Raw genomic sequence first — 12,177 nt, 5'->3', positions numbered from 1 at the left:
GTATATAAACAGTAGGTATCTATAGGGCGTATCGAGTGGAGTTCCAATTCCAAACAGACTAGACATTCTAGTTCTAAAATTTATTTATGTTTCATACATGGCCTTCCCACGGCCTGTGATAAAACATGCACACATTTTCATTACCCGAAAATGTGTGTGCATATGTGCATGCATAAACAAATATTTTTTTGTAATTAATATGTACTGAGATGAAACAATATGGCCCAATTCGCTTGGTCTCAATAGAGCACTGCCCCGGATAGACCTGGGCATGGGTTCGCTAACTTCAGATTTTCATCTCATTATTAGTTTCAAATTTAGTAAAAAGTATGTATGTGTGACATGTATAAAAAACTCTATCATAAAAATATCTATTTAAAATCATTTTCGTCTTAATTTATTTTTTTATGAATAAATGACCTAATTATATTAGTGACAGTAAAAAATATATACGCAAAAGTTTGTGTACCGTCGATTCCCGGAGGGGGTGGCGGGAAAGGAGGAATGGTTCCGTACCGTCCTGAGCCCTCCGTATCGCCATCTTCTTGATCGACCTGGATGAGGTTATAATTAAAAAATTAATATAATTTTAAACTTCTCACAAAGATAATCTTATATTAATCCATGTCTTCTGAACTTGATATTTCGATCGATTCGATCATCTTCAACAAATTGGGAATCGAACCTAGGACTAATAAATGTGGCGAAGACAATCAACAATGAAACTTAAATTATCTAAAAAATTAAGGACAAAGTTATCTTCAGACATGAGTGATAAAAAAAATTGCGTTTAATAAAAACAAATTAAAAATAATGATTAAAATAAGTAATTAGTCTAGTCAAGCGTTAGTTAGGTTATATGCATTATTTTGAGTAGTTAATTATATTTTGATATCTGTATCGCAATATTAAAAAAATACAGTGATTTTTAGATAATAAGATAAAATAAAGCACAATAATTTCTTTGACAAACACAAGGTGATCTTGGTGATTTTTATTTTTAACTAAACAAATCAACTATGTAGTGCGATTCTTTTTTATTTTTATGTCAGATTTTTTGTATTTGCATTTCCTGTACAAGTTATACACTAAACTAAAAGTAATTAAAAAAATATATCTGACTAAACATAACAAAAAAATATTTTTTGGCCTTTGTTTTATTTCATTAAGCTCGCCAATATTATAAACCTATGTACGATTTTTTTTTCTATTTTATGTACCAAAAACCTACTTTTACGCATTTAAGGTTAAACTTTCTATTTGGTTTTAAACTTCGGATAGGTGCGTCCTCTTGATTCTTCTTGATTGATTATAGTATTAAGACAAGAGTTTTTAGTTTAAGCGTTGTTAATATATTTTTTAGTTTTAGTACTTTAAATATAATTTTAAAAATAAAGTGTGGCTAAAATATGCAAGAAAATTACGTATTTATTTAATACGTAAACGTACACGTATTTATTTAAACGTATACGTGGCTAAAATATGCAAGAAAATTACGTATTTATTTAATACGTAATTTTCTTGCATATTTTAGCCACAACAGCATTTTAATATTCACTATCGCTTATTCCGTGTCGCCGGCACAGAACAAGCAGTCTTTTGTTGCAGTTTTATGCAGCGCTCAACGGAGCGATAACGTCGCTCCACGATCGCTAATGTTGAAGAGGGGCTGAGCCATAGATTTATATCAGCCTAGATACCACAAACCTTATGGGCGAAAGAGTTTTCTTTGACGCACTTAGACAATTAATGTGAATAGTGTTGTAAAATGTATAATGAGAGTGCCCTAGATTTATATGAATTTAGAGCCGGAGATACTCGACGTGTATCTCTACACGTCTTTCGTTCTTCGCTTATTTTTTTTTAATCCTTTAATATCGAACACTCAATAAGACGTGCCGAAAATATTTTAATTATGTTATATTGAGCAAATGTGCAGAAATCAATTCACCGAGACTGTGTCAATGGGATGTATTGGGGTAGTAGGTATAAAATTGTGACACGCCTAGTTCTATAATTCAGTTTAGCTATCTAGTTTAGCTATCTAGGGCCTGGTAGTAATTTATCTTAGTTTATGTTTATTTATCTAGTATTACGTGAAGATGGTGTATCTATCATATTATAACTCTGTGGGGCATAAGCTCTATTGTCCAAGCAAAGTATGCAATAAACGACAACACGGGACAGTTTAAACGTATCAGTGTTTCAATAGAACATGCTGTCATTCTGTTTAGTTAAACAGTGTTATGCAGTTATTTGGGCTTTGAACATAGATAAGTACGTAATAATTTTCAGATATGCCGACTAAAATCCAGATTATTTCTGCATTTTGAAACTACACGTGTCCCTCTATAGAAAGTTACTTATAATCTATTCTTTTTTAGTCTTTCAAAACACTGTAGTGTTAAAGATACACAACAGTTACTTTGTATTTTTTAAAAGACAGTCTGATTTAAAATAAAGTAGCCCAATTTTAGGTCTAAGTGAACGTGGAAACCAAACATCAACGTCAAGAAATCTTTCAACCAGGTTTAAAGTAACAATTTCATAATGAAAATTTAATTTGTAACTATTTTCAACTCCTTTATAAAAGTGGGAAATGGGCTGAAATTTTCTGAAAATTTAAAGGAGCACCTAAGGAATGTTGTCTGTTCGAGAATATGGCTCGTTTCACCTTACTTTGTTTCACAATTGTCGCCTGCCGTCGTAAAAAAGTATATGAAAGTGTTAGGATTGGATACCGTCCTAACAGAAGAGAGAGTTCTGAATCAGACAAGGTATATAATAATTTTATCATAATCAATTATAAGATAATTATGTATGTATTTTAGCATTGTGGTGATTATTTTAATTGTCATTAAATTTAAATGAGTTGAGAGACAAAAATAAAAAATAATCATATTTGATTTATCCATATCTTGCAAAAGCTCTTTTTGTTTATACACGTTTAATAATATAAACTGTCATAGCATTTGCACAACAATATTTGCTCACAATGTTCCGAGAATGTACGAGTAATTGGTCCTAAATCCTTTGATGTGAGGCGTGAGTTTACTTAACAAAGGGTTCTACTGATCCAGTGTAACTATAAGACGTCTTAGATTACGATGCTGAACCCACGTCTTGATTTTGTATGATGTGGTGAAGTAAACGTACCTACAACTTTACACATATTTAGATTCATTTATTAAATGAGAGCATATAAGACGAGAGTACTCTGCTCCGTTAGACGCTGAGACTGTTCTCTGCCGAAGGTGTACGCGGAGACCCGACCTCAAGTGAAATAAGACAAGGGATAATAATAAATTAGGCAACATTCCACTACCGCAGTCCGATGGACACAATCACAGAGCATATCAACAACAAACCAAAACCGCAAACTAATATTTGCGAAACCTAGGTGGAAATATTTGCCAGCGCTAGGAATCAAACCCATGGCCATTAGATGCCTGGCGGCTCTACGTCATTGAGGTGGTTAATTATAGAAAAGGTATCTATTTTCATTACACAAATTTTCGGCTACATATACAGTCCATGTAAACATGTAAGTTTTTTGTCCTCCCATACAAACTGGCTTGTCGAACTTAGTATAGAAATTCGAAATCATATATTTTCTTTCACTGTAAATTTCTTTTGGAAGATTTGAGCATATTGTAAATGTTTTAAAAAATTTATCATTTTATATGTTATATTAATTGATAAAGTATGGCAGTGATCGGGTTGTCACAGATTATGCCGTAAAAATCGGTCATGCAGAATCGGTCACAGTCGCTTCAGCTGTAATCCAGTTGATTCCAGTAATGCAAAGGTCAGTGAACTTCCGCTGGGCGTGAACGTTTCAATAATCGGGACGTCAAGCGGAAAATGCGAAAAACGAATTCGAATAATACTTTCTTTTGCTTCAAATATAAATGTTTCGCAATTTCGTAAAATTGCCATGTCATTGAAGTATGGACACCAACAGAAAAGCTTGAATTGCACTGACAATATATCTGAAAAAATTGACAGATTTTATTATGAGAACGCTCATCAATGCTCCTCTTTTATTCGACGCTGATTTCAAATAAAATAATCGAGTATTTCACTCAAAAAATATATATATGAGTATATTTTTAACAAAGTTTCACATCAATGATTTGCTATTTTTAGGGTTTCAATAAGAATAATAGGAAGGATTGCTTTTTTTTATTTAGCTTCAATACAAATATGTGGACTTAAAGACCTACTGGGAAATACCTACAACAAAAAATAAATTTTATAAATTATGTATATTTTTAAAATTAAAATAACATAATTTATAAAAATTTATGAATGACTAGCAGCGTCCCCTGGGAATTTCGGGATATCGATGATCGGGATTTGAGATCGAGATATTCTACCCGTGTATAACCAAATTTCATAACAATCTGTCCAGTACCTTTCACGTGAAATAGTAACAAACATACATACATATATCCTCACAACTTTCGCATTTATAATATTAGCAGGACATGACCTGCATGACCGACAAATCTACGAGCATTTTTGATAAGCTTTATTTGATTTTGACTTTACCTCCACATCTTGTTCCAATTGCAAACTCAATTACCTAAGGTCTGATCAAATTAACCCTTTGCCTTTTTCGTGCTAAAACCTATGGTAATCTCATTTTTTAAATTCAATTTCAAGAAAGAAACGAAAATTTATTCCGACCTGTAATGTACTTTCTAAAATTTGAATAATGAGAATTGTATCCAATTGAGAAAGGAAAATATTGAAAACGCTGAATACACCAAAGTACATACATTTTGTGAAACAAAAGATATTTAATAAAATGACTTTAATTGAGATAAATAGTCCAAACTTGGGACCCCACAGAAGTAAGGTACATACAGACGTAACTAGTTTTTACGTTATCTTTGTTTATTCATTAAGTATCAATAATTAACTGAAAGTTACCAAACGTTTTATTAGCTACGATTCAGTAGAAAAATCATAAAGTTGCTTATATCAAATATTGTCGAATTATTTGATTATTTTTGCGTGATTAAATAACGAAAATCCCCACTCACATGATAACATCCAAACTTTTGAATTTTATTATTAGCAGAAAGAAGAAAAGTTACATTTCTACAAACATGACTCCTTCGATCTCAATGATCGACGTGGATATCATAGCAAACACTGTTCGACTCCACAGCATGATGTCAATACGCCAGAACAATCAGTGTGGATATTTCAGCATGGTTTTAGTTACAGCGGATGTGACAAGTGTAGTCACAGTTATTACTTCCTTAGCATGTAAAAATAAGTAAGTTCTTAAGTGAAGATTTACCGGGAAAATTTCTTTGCGATTTAATTTTCATAAATAGAGAGTAACTAGTTAAGAAACATTGACTGTAGAAGACTCGATCTCTCACTCATTTTCGCATTCTGGTTTGGGCTGGGGTCAGCAATAAAAAATGTTCAACCGTTCGCCTGCTTGATATCTACTCTACCTGGGAATGGTATTGTAAATGTAATATTAAGATATTACTTTCTTTATTATTTGATATCCCTATTTTCATTATCATATTTATTGTTGTATCTTCTACATTCTCTCTTGCGACATTCTCTCCATGACAGAGACCATACCAAGTAATTGCAGTGCGCCGCTCTAGTACCGAGTTTGTTTACAATATCGGGACCCGGGACTGTGTGTACATTATCGTACCGACGTACAGACTATGGAAATCATCGATGCAAACATTGTTCCTATGAGACTTCCATTTTGAGAAACGGAGAATCGAAACGAGGTGTTTTAAACCGAATCGGTTTTAGGTTGTATCGGTTATCTTACTAGGATATGGATAGGGTATGAATTTTATTTATAATTAAAAGGTGCGGCCTAGCTCTTTCTATCCTATTTTATTCGACAAAACTTTACATAAGAGTATCTACAACATGCTTCGTCAAAAAGTACAGCGAAATATATTCACAACAATAATTAATTTACTTGTTAGTAATTAATTAACATAATTAATATATTTTTTAGCGGGACATAATACACGGCACCGTTTTTCAGTTTGGCTCGGCGTTTTGCAAAATGGCGGATTCTATAAAATGGCGGATTCTATAAAATGGCAGCGACACATACATATAGATTTAGGTATAAAATTTTCCTTACTAAGGGACTAGTCGAAACTATTTAGCCCAGCGAGTATTTTTTGCAAAATAATTGCATTGATTTACAGGATTAACTTATAATATTTATAGTAGGTGTCCTGTATTAGTCACAACCAACACAAAAGCGCACTTAAATTGGACGCATTCTTAGTTATCATTTTAACGACATTTTAAAGCATTTTATGGCTTGTGTTTATTAGACAGACCATTGACCCTGCATTGGCAGAATAGTCACATCTTTTGGATCTGAACTGCTGTCTGAGCTAGAACGTTTGTTTAGTCTAATTGTAATTTTTACAATATGCTAAGATGTACATAGAAAATAATAATTTCTAGATAAAATATTGCGAAAAGAGAAAATAAATTTTAAAGTGTGAATCTGTATGATCGATCAATTTGAATGGTTTTTGCTTGCTTTTAACATCCAAATCTGATATGAAAATTAGGCTGATTAAAAAAAAAATTAAATGGAAACGAAATAAATGCTCATAATAATGTTTCATAAAGTTGTGACTTCAATCATGCTATTTGTTTGTCTTTCCTTCATTCAATACGTGCCTGTATTTTTTTTACTTGTGACAAGCCAGCATTCAAACAATTATTCCAGCGTTTTTTTTTTTCTATGAACATGGCCGCCAATAGATATACGTATCCCATAGTTACCAATTTTTTTCTTTCTTACTTGACTTTTTATTTTTATTCGTCGCCTAAAAGCATAGTACGGGACTACGGGTAAATCCGCAAACTAACTTCACTGCATGATTTTACATACAATTTGAATAAGTCTATGGTTTACTAAGGTGTGTTGCACTCTTCCTTGGTTTATGTACTATGATAAAACGTATATGTATAGAACTAACAGGAAGAAATATATACGAAGTTTCATTTTCTATTCAAATCAAAAATTTCTAAATATTTGATTGTTTTAAGCGTCTCGTATTAAAAAATTGCTGGTGTTTTGATTTTATTTAGAACGTACTTTGGGTTTTTGGATATTTATGTACTCGTATATCTATGATAAACAGATGCTTGTAAGTCTGTTCATGCTATATTTTGTTATATAGGTACATATTAATGGCTTATTGTGATCTTAAAATAACCAACCGATTGGTAAATTATTGTTACAATATCCCAATATTATATTGCCAGAATTAGTAGTGTTAGTGCATTGGTGATAAACAAACATAAAAAAAAATTATAATAATCACCAAAAAATTGTCTATGTCAATCTCTTCATACTCGTTGCCGCTACCGAAATCCTGTTAAAATGTTACAATTTTATTTCAATAAACAATTTTTTTTATATTGTAAAATTATTCTTTTCATCTACTTTTTGCTTAATTGAACTCTGAAAAACTGAATCACATATCAAATGACAATAGAAAAACAAATTATTGTACAGATAACACAGAATATACAGATTTACACAGAAAAACGCTTTATGAACCGTAATAATTAATTTATAACGGCAATTTCCTGCGAAACGAACTTTTCTGAAAATTAATTGCACTGGAATACATGTACGTAAATACATCATTAACGCGTATAACAGTGAAATTCAAACAAAAAAAAAGATAAAAATGCTTTTATCAGTTTCCATTAACCAAAGAAATAGATATGCTATAATTTAACACGGAATGAAAGCCATGTACACTTACCTTAAAGGTATTAACACACTGCACCGCAGCTTGTGACGGGGATTCAAACAACTTGAGCTCTTGAAATGCACCCTGTATGAACATTAAAGTCAGCACGCGATACCAAATTGTTTTCATATTGACTGACTGTTTGCCGATCGTTTGGACTGCAACATCTTCCGGTCTATATCACCTTGTCATAATCCATTAACATTGTTTTGTTTCAAAATTGTTACAATATTATTTGTAGCCATAAACGAAAATTATCTTGTCAACGTCCGATGTGCCTTAGCGAATACGATTTAAAAAGTATGAATTTAAAAACCTTCAAAAAAAAGGATGAACTGGCATTTTGCGCAAAACCCGTGTCAAGCTGCGCACACGCCGCCTTGCACTAAATATAAAACTGACTTAGCTGCTAAAGGATAGCTTTTAGTCGACCAGTACAGCTTGATACTTGCACATTGCGGACTAACCGATATGGTGGGAAGAAACCAAAGGTCAAAATACCTTGGTCAGCTCCAGAAAGAATCATGTCCATCACATTATTCTTTTAAAGTTATGTTCAGTGTACTATGCTTTATGTTGATTGCCGGTGTTTTGTGGTAACCGATTGAAGTTGCTTGTACCGTTTGAGAATTCCATTTATGGTGATATTAATTTAACGGAATTCAAACTTCACGTCAAGTGAAACAAAGTTATAGAAGAAATTTGATATATGCCCGTTTAGCTTGATAGCGCAAAGTTATTCATATTAAAAGTCAGATTTTAAATTAAATTAAAAATAAACAAAAACTCGCTTCATACTTAAGCTACCGAAATTCATTGCTTTAATTGTCGCTATTGTCAATTGCCACAATTTTTGCGAGCAGAAAAAGAACCTAATTTATTTATTTTTCAATTTCCCTTGTCAACTATATTAAATTGCAGTATTTGCAGCAGATAAATAGGTCAATATCCTATTGAAAATGATATCGACATCTACAGTTCTTATCTTTTCTTATCTTGAACGTCCAGTTTAGCTTCACAATAAGACAATAGAGGGGACAGGCTAGCTTGTGTAACTATTATAAATACCTATATAAATCAGAGTGGGACATTATATTGGTAATTACTTTAAAGTGACATAATACTAATAATAATAATAGTGACTTTGGTGTACGTAAATAGTTACGAAATATTCTAGAAATCTGCAGAAAAAGCCATCAATTCAAACACATTTTTAGTACTTTTAAAGATTTTCTATCATTCAAATCTAACATTCAATTTATCTTATATGCAAATTTATGTGATAAGAATGTTAGATTTGAAAAAAAAAGTAAGAATGTTGTGGTGCAGGTATACAACAATAATAATGTGTGTGAATGTGTCATGTACGTACACCACATCATGACACTGCACGTACATGATTTTTCGTCACATATTGAATGCAGTAAGATCTCTCTGTCAACAATAAAAGTTTGCTTAAAAACTTATTTTATGTCATCAAGCGGATGCGGATTTAAAAGAAGGCACCCTTGCATTATCAACTTTCCGCGTCTGTGTCACTCATTGATAGATTTCTTTACTCTTTGTTCCATTCGTTACCGTCAAAGCCAAGCAAGATGCTCAAATTCATTAGAGCGCGCCCGTCGCGTCGGCACTTGACGACTAGCCGAGACGTCTCTTTGACAAAGCGCAATTCATCTAATTACGGTGGAATCGTCGTGTCGTGAGTGCAGCTACTAGGTATATGTTTTCATTTTTGGTACTTGAGACTTTTTATGTAACACAAGCCGTGAATAGGATAACGTCGTGTAATAAAAACGATGTGATGTTATGAGAGAGTTTCTATTTTCATCTTTATGAATCAAACATGTTGATCATTTAGATTGAGATGTTTAATTCCAGCGATAGTAGATTTCAAAGTAAGGAAACTTTCGGGTATAAGTCTAATCTTGATTAATCTTTTGTTTAGTTACAACCATCACCTCGATTTGCTCAATAATTTAAAGAAATCGTGGCAATAGAAACACAGATAGTTGTTTTAGTAGTATCATGGTGATTAGGTGCTTAAATGCATATAGCTATCTATTTATTATTTTCCTTATTTGCGAATGTTTCGAATTTGATAAATTAATTCCCTTACAGAGTTGTCCTTAGCTGGGTTGGGTCACTTTGCATAATACTAGGAACTGCATAATTAACATTGCTTTCAGCCCGGACTCTCGCTACAGGAACAAAGGTTTCAATATCTGAATACTGCATTTACAGACCTACCTGCTGCACTGGGTACTCTATTTATTAATACCCTATTAGTACTTATTGAAAGTTTCCTGTTGGTTTCACAGTACGTGTTATTAATAAATAAATGTATGCACCACTATTCCTGTGTAAATGTAAATGTAGTCATGTAACAAAACGAGGTATCTTCCTCAATAAATTAGATATTTTTTTACTATTAAAATCATAATGTGAGGTCCTCAGTAATTTTAGTAAATGGTTTTTGTTATAATAGATGAGAGAAAGTAAGACATACTTTCTTACAAATATTCAGGAGTTCAAAAAGTTATGCTCATATTCTTGTACTGTTAGCAATACCTTTATTTTTTCTTGAACAAACTACAATCTTGCAACCCCATCTACTGGATAAAAGGTTGGTACACTATCAGTACCTTAAAATTCACATTTCAAAACGACATAAATCGTTTTCAGCGACATAAATTTTCAGCTTGAAAATATTCCATGAATAGCGGCGCGCTATCAATTTTATTTACATGTCATCCATTGTGAGTCGTTATCCTATGCGTCCAAAATTCGTTTAGCCCCTAATAAATCATGTAGGGCGAAAAAATTAGCGTCATTAGGGTCCCGTACGTAAAAATAAAAAAACGGAATCTTTAAATAGGATCACTTTGATTTGTCTGTCAAGATTATTTGTTTGTTTGTTATAACTTTATTGCACGAAAATAAGTACATTAATCAAAATTAATACAAGAAAGATACATTGTACAATGGCGGACTTATACCATGTAGGGATCTCTTACAGTCAACCGGCGATAGGTTGAGAGGACGTGTATACAGTAGCAGGCTCGTCAGCAGTAATAACGTACAACATAGAAGACTATAAAATGTAAGAAAATAGACAAATATTCTTAGGAAAAGTAAAAATAAATAAATTACTTTTTTTTATAAATTTAAATAATAATTATTTTTTAGAACGAGAGATAGAAAAAAAATTAAAAAGAATAGATATATGTTATGTGAAAACTATACTGTCTACATAATAAAAAAGTACGATCAAATGCGACATACGATAGGTAAATAGGGAAATCAATTTATGGTATTGGTAATTCAGTGGACTTAAAATTAAAAGTAAACACAAGTGACAAATCGAAATACATTAAAACATATTTTTTTTTCAAAAAAAAAAATTGAATCGACTCTAATAATAATATACACATAACTTCGTGAAAAAATAAATTAAGGGATGTGCTACCTACTGCTTCAGTGAAAGTCGCTGCCAAGATAGACACGATTAATCAAAAAAAATTAAAAAAATACGGAAGTTTTGGTGCGCGAATCCGACTCGCACTTGACCGGTTTTTTGTGTCGAAGGTTACTCGTCATTTCGGGTATTCTATTATCGTCAGGGTGACGTCCTGGTCATTTTTCATTAGGAACCGATGCCGATAAAAGGGTTGCGGGTTGTGGCTGACCTACATCCATCTTTCTGAACTATTTCTTGCTATATAGCCACAGATTCTTGGTCGTCATAATAATAATATAAATTGCTTTTTTTTTAACACACTTGCTCAAAACTTTACAGTACTTTCATTTAAAAATTCATACACTAAAAAGTAGCACATGATTTTGAATATTGTCGAAAAGAGGTATAAAAGGAAAGTTTTATGGTTGTTTGAGATTCTAGTCTAGGAAATTTAATTGAAGACTTCCATCATAGTTAAACTTAATTAAGTGAGAGAGGTCAAGAACTGGGTTGCCATAAAGTTGCAAGGCTTTTCCTAACATCACCAAGAATTACACTAAGTTCAACTTGATGAAGGGAAGAAAACATATTATGTTTCCTTAATATCTATACCTAATAATAATATGGCATTTAAAGTTTATATAGCAAAATCTTTTTTTATTACTTTGTCTGGAGATAGCCCACGGTTATAATACTGGGCCTATCTCCAGACATCGATAGACTATTTGCCTGATTCATTATTATTATTATATTTGACTCATTTATTGTATTTTTTACCGAAAACTAAGAAGTTTTACTATAAATTGCGGTACACTAAATAATTGATTATAACAGAAACTATTATATTTATTTACTTCCATTCATTAATTAAAAGAAATCGATAAAAATATGATGGTAGCCCTAGTGAGCCGGAAGAGCCGGAAACGT

General features: G+C 32.1%; 1 protein-coding gene across 8 annotated transcripts in view; it reads right to left on the bottom strand.

Annotated features, from left to right (window-relative positions):
- The window catches only part of LOC128672841 (collagen alpha-1(XVIII) chain-like), a 124,264-nt gene that overhangs the window by 21,364 nt on the left and 90,723 nt on the right, over positions 1-12,177 (bottom strand). For 5 of the 8 annotated variants that reach the window (XM_053750291.2, XM_053750292.2, XM_053750295.2 and 2 more), the window contains exons 4-6: positions 7,803-7,874; positions 7,353-7,403; positions 470-554 (exon numbers count right to left, since the gene is read on the bottom strand). The exons of 1 other annotated variant lie outside the window; for it this stretch is intronic. In XM_053750291.2, coding sequence (XP_053606266.1) covers positions 470-554; positions 7,353-7,403; positions 7,803-7,874 — 208 coding nt within the window. Of the gene's footprint in view, positions 1-469; positions 555-7,352; positions 7,404-7,802; positions 8,762-12,177 lie in introns of those variants that run through there. 2 more of the 8 variants (XM_053750296.2, XM_053750294.2) reach the window with 2 other exon arrangements.

Source organism: Plodia interpunctella, chromosome 10 (assembly GCF_027563975.2).
Source record: "Plodia interpunctella isolate USDA-ARS_2022_Savannah chromosome 10, ilPloInte3.2, whole genome shotgun sequence".
Lineage (NCBI taxonomy): Eukaryota > Metazoa > Arthropoda > Insecta > Lepidoptera > Pyralidae > Plodia > Plodia interpunctella.
This window is presented reverse-complemented; position numbering and strand designations above follow the sequence as displayed.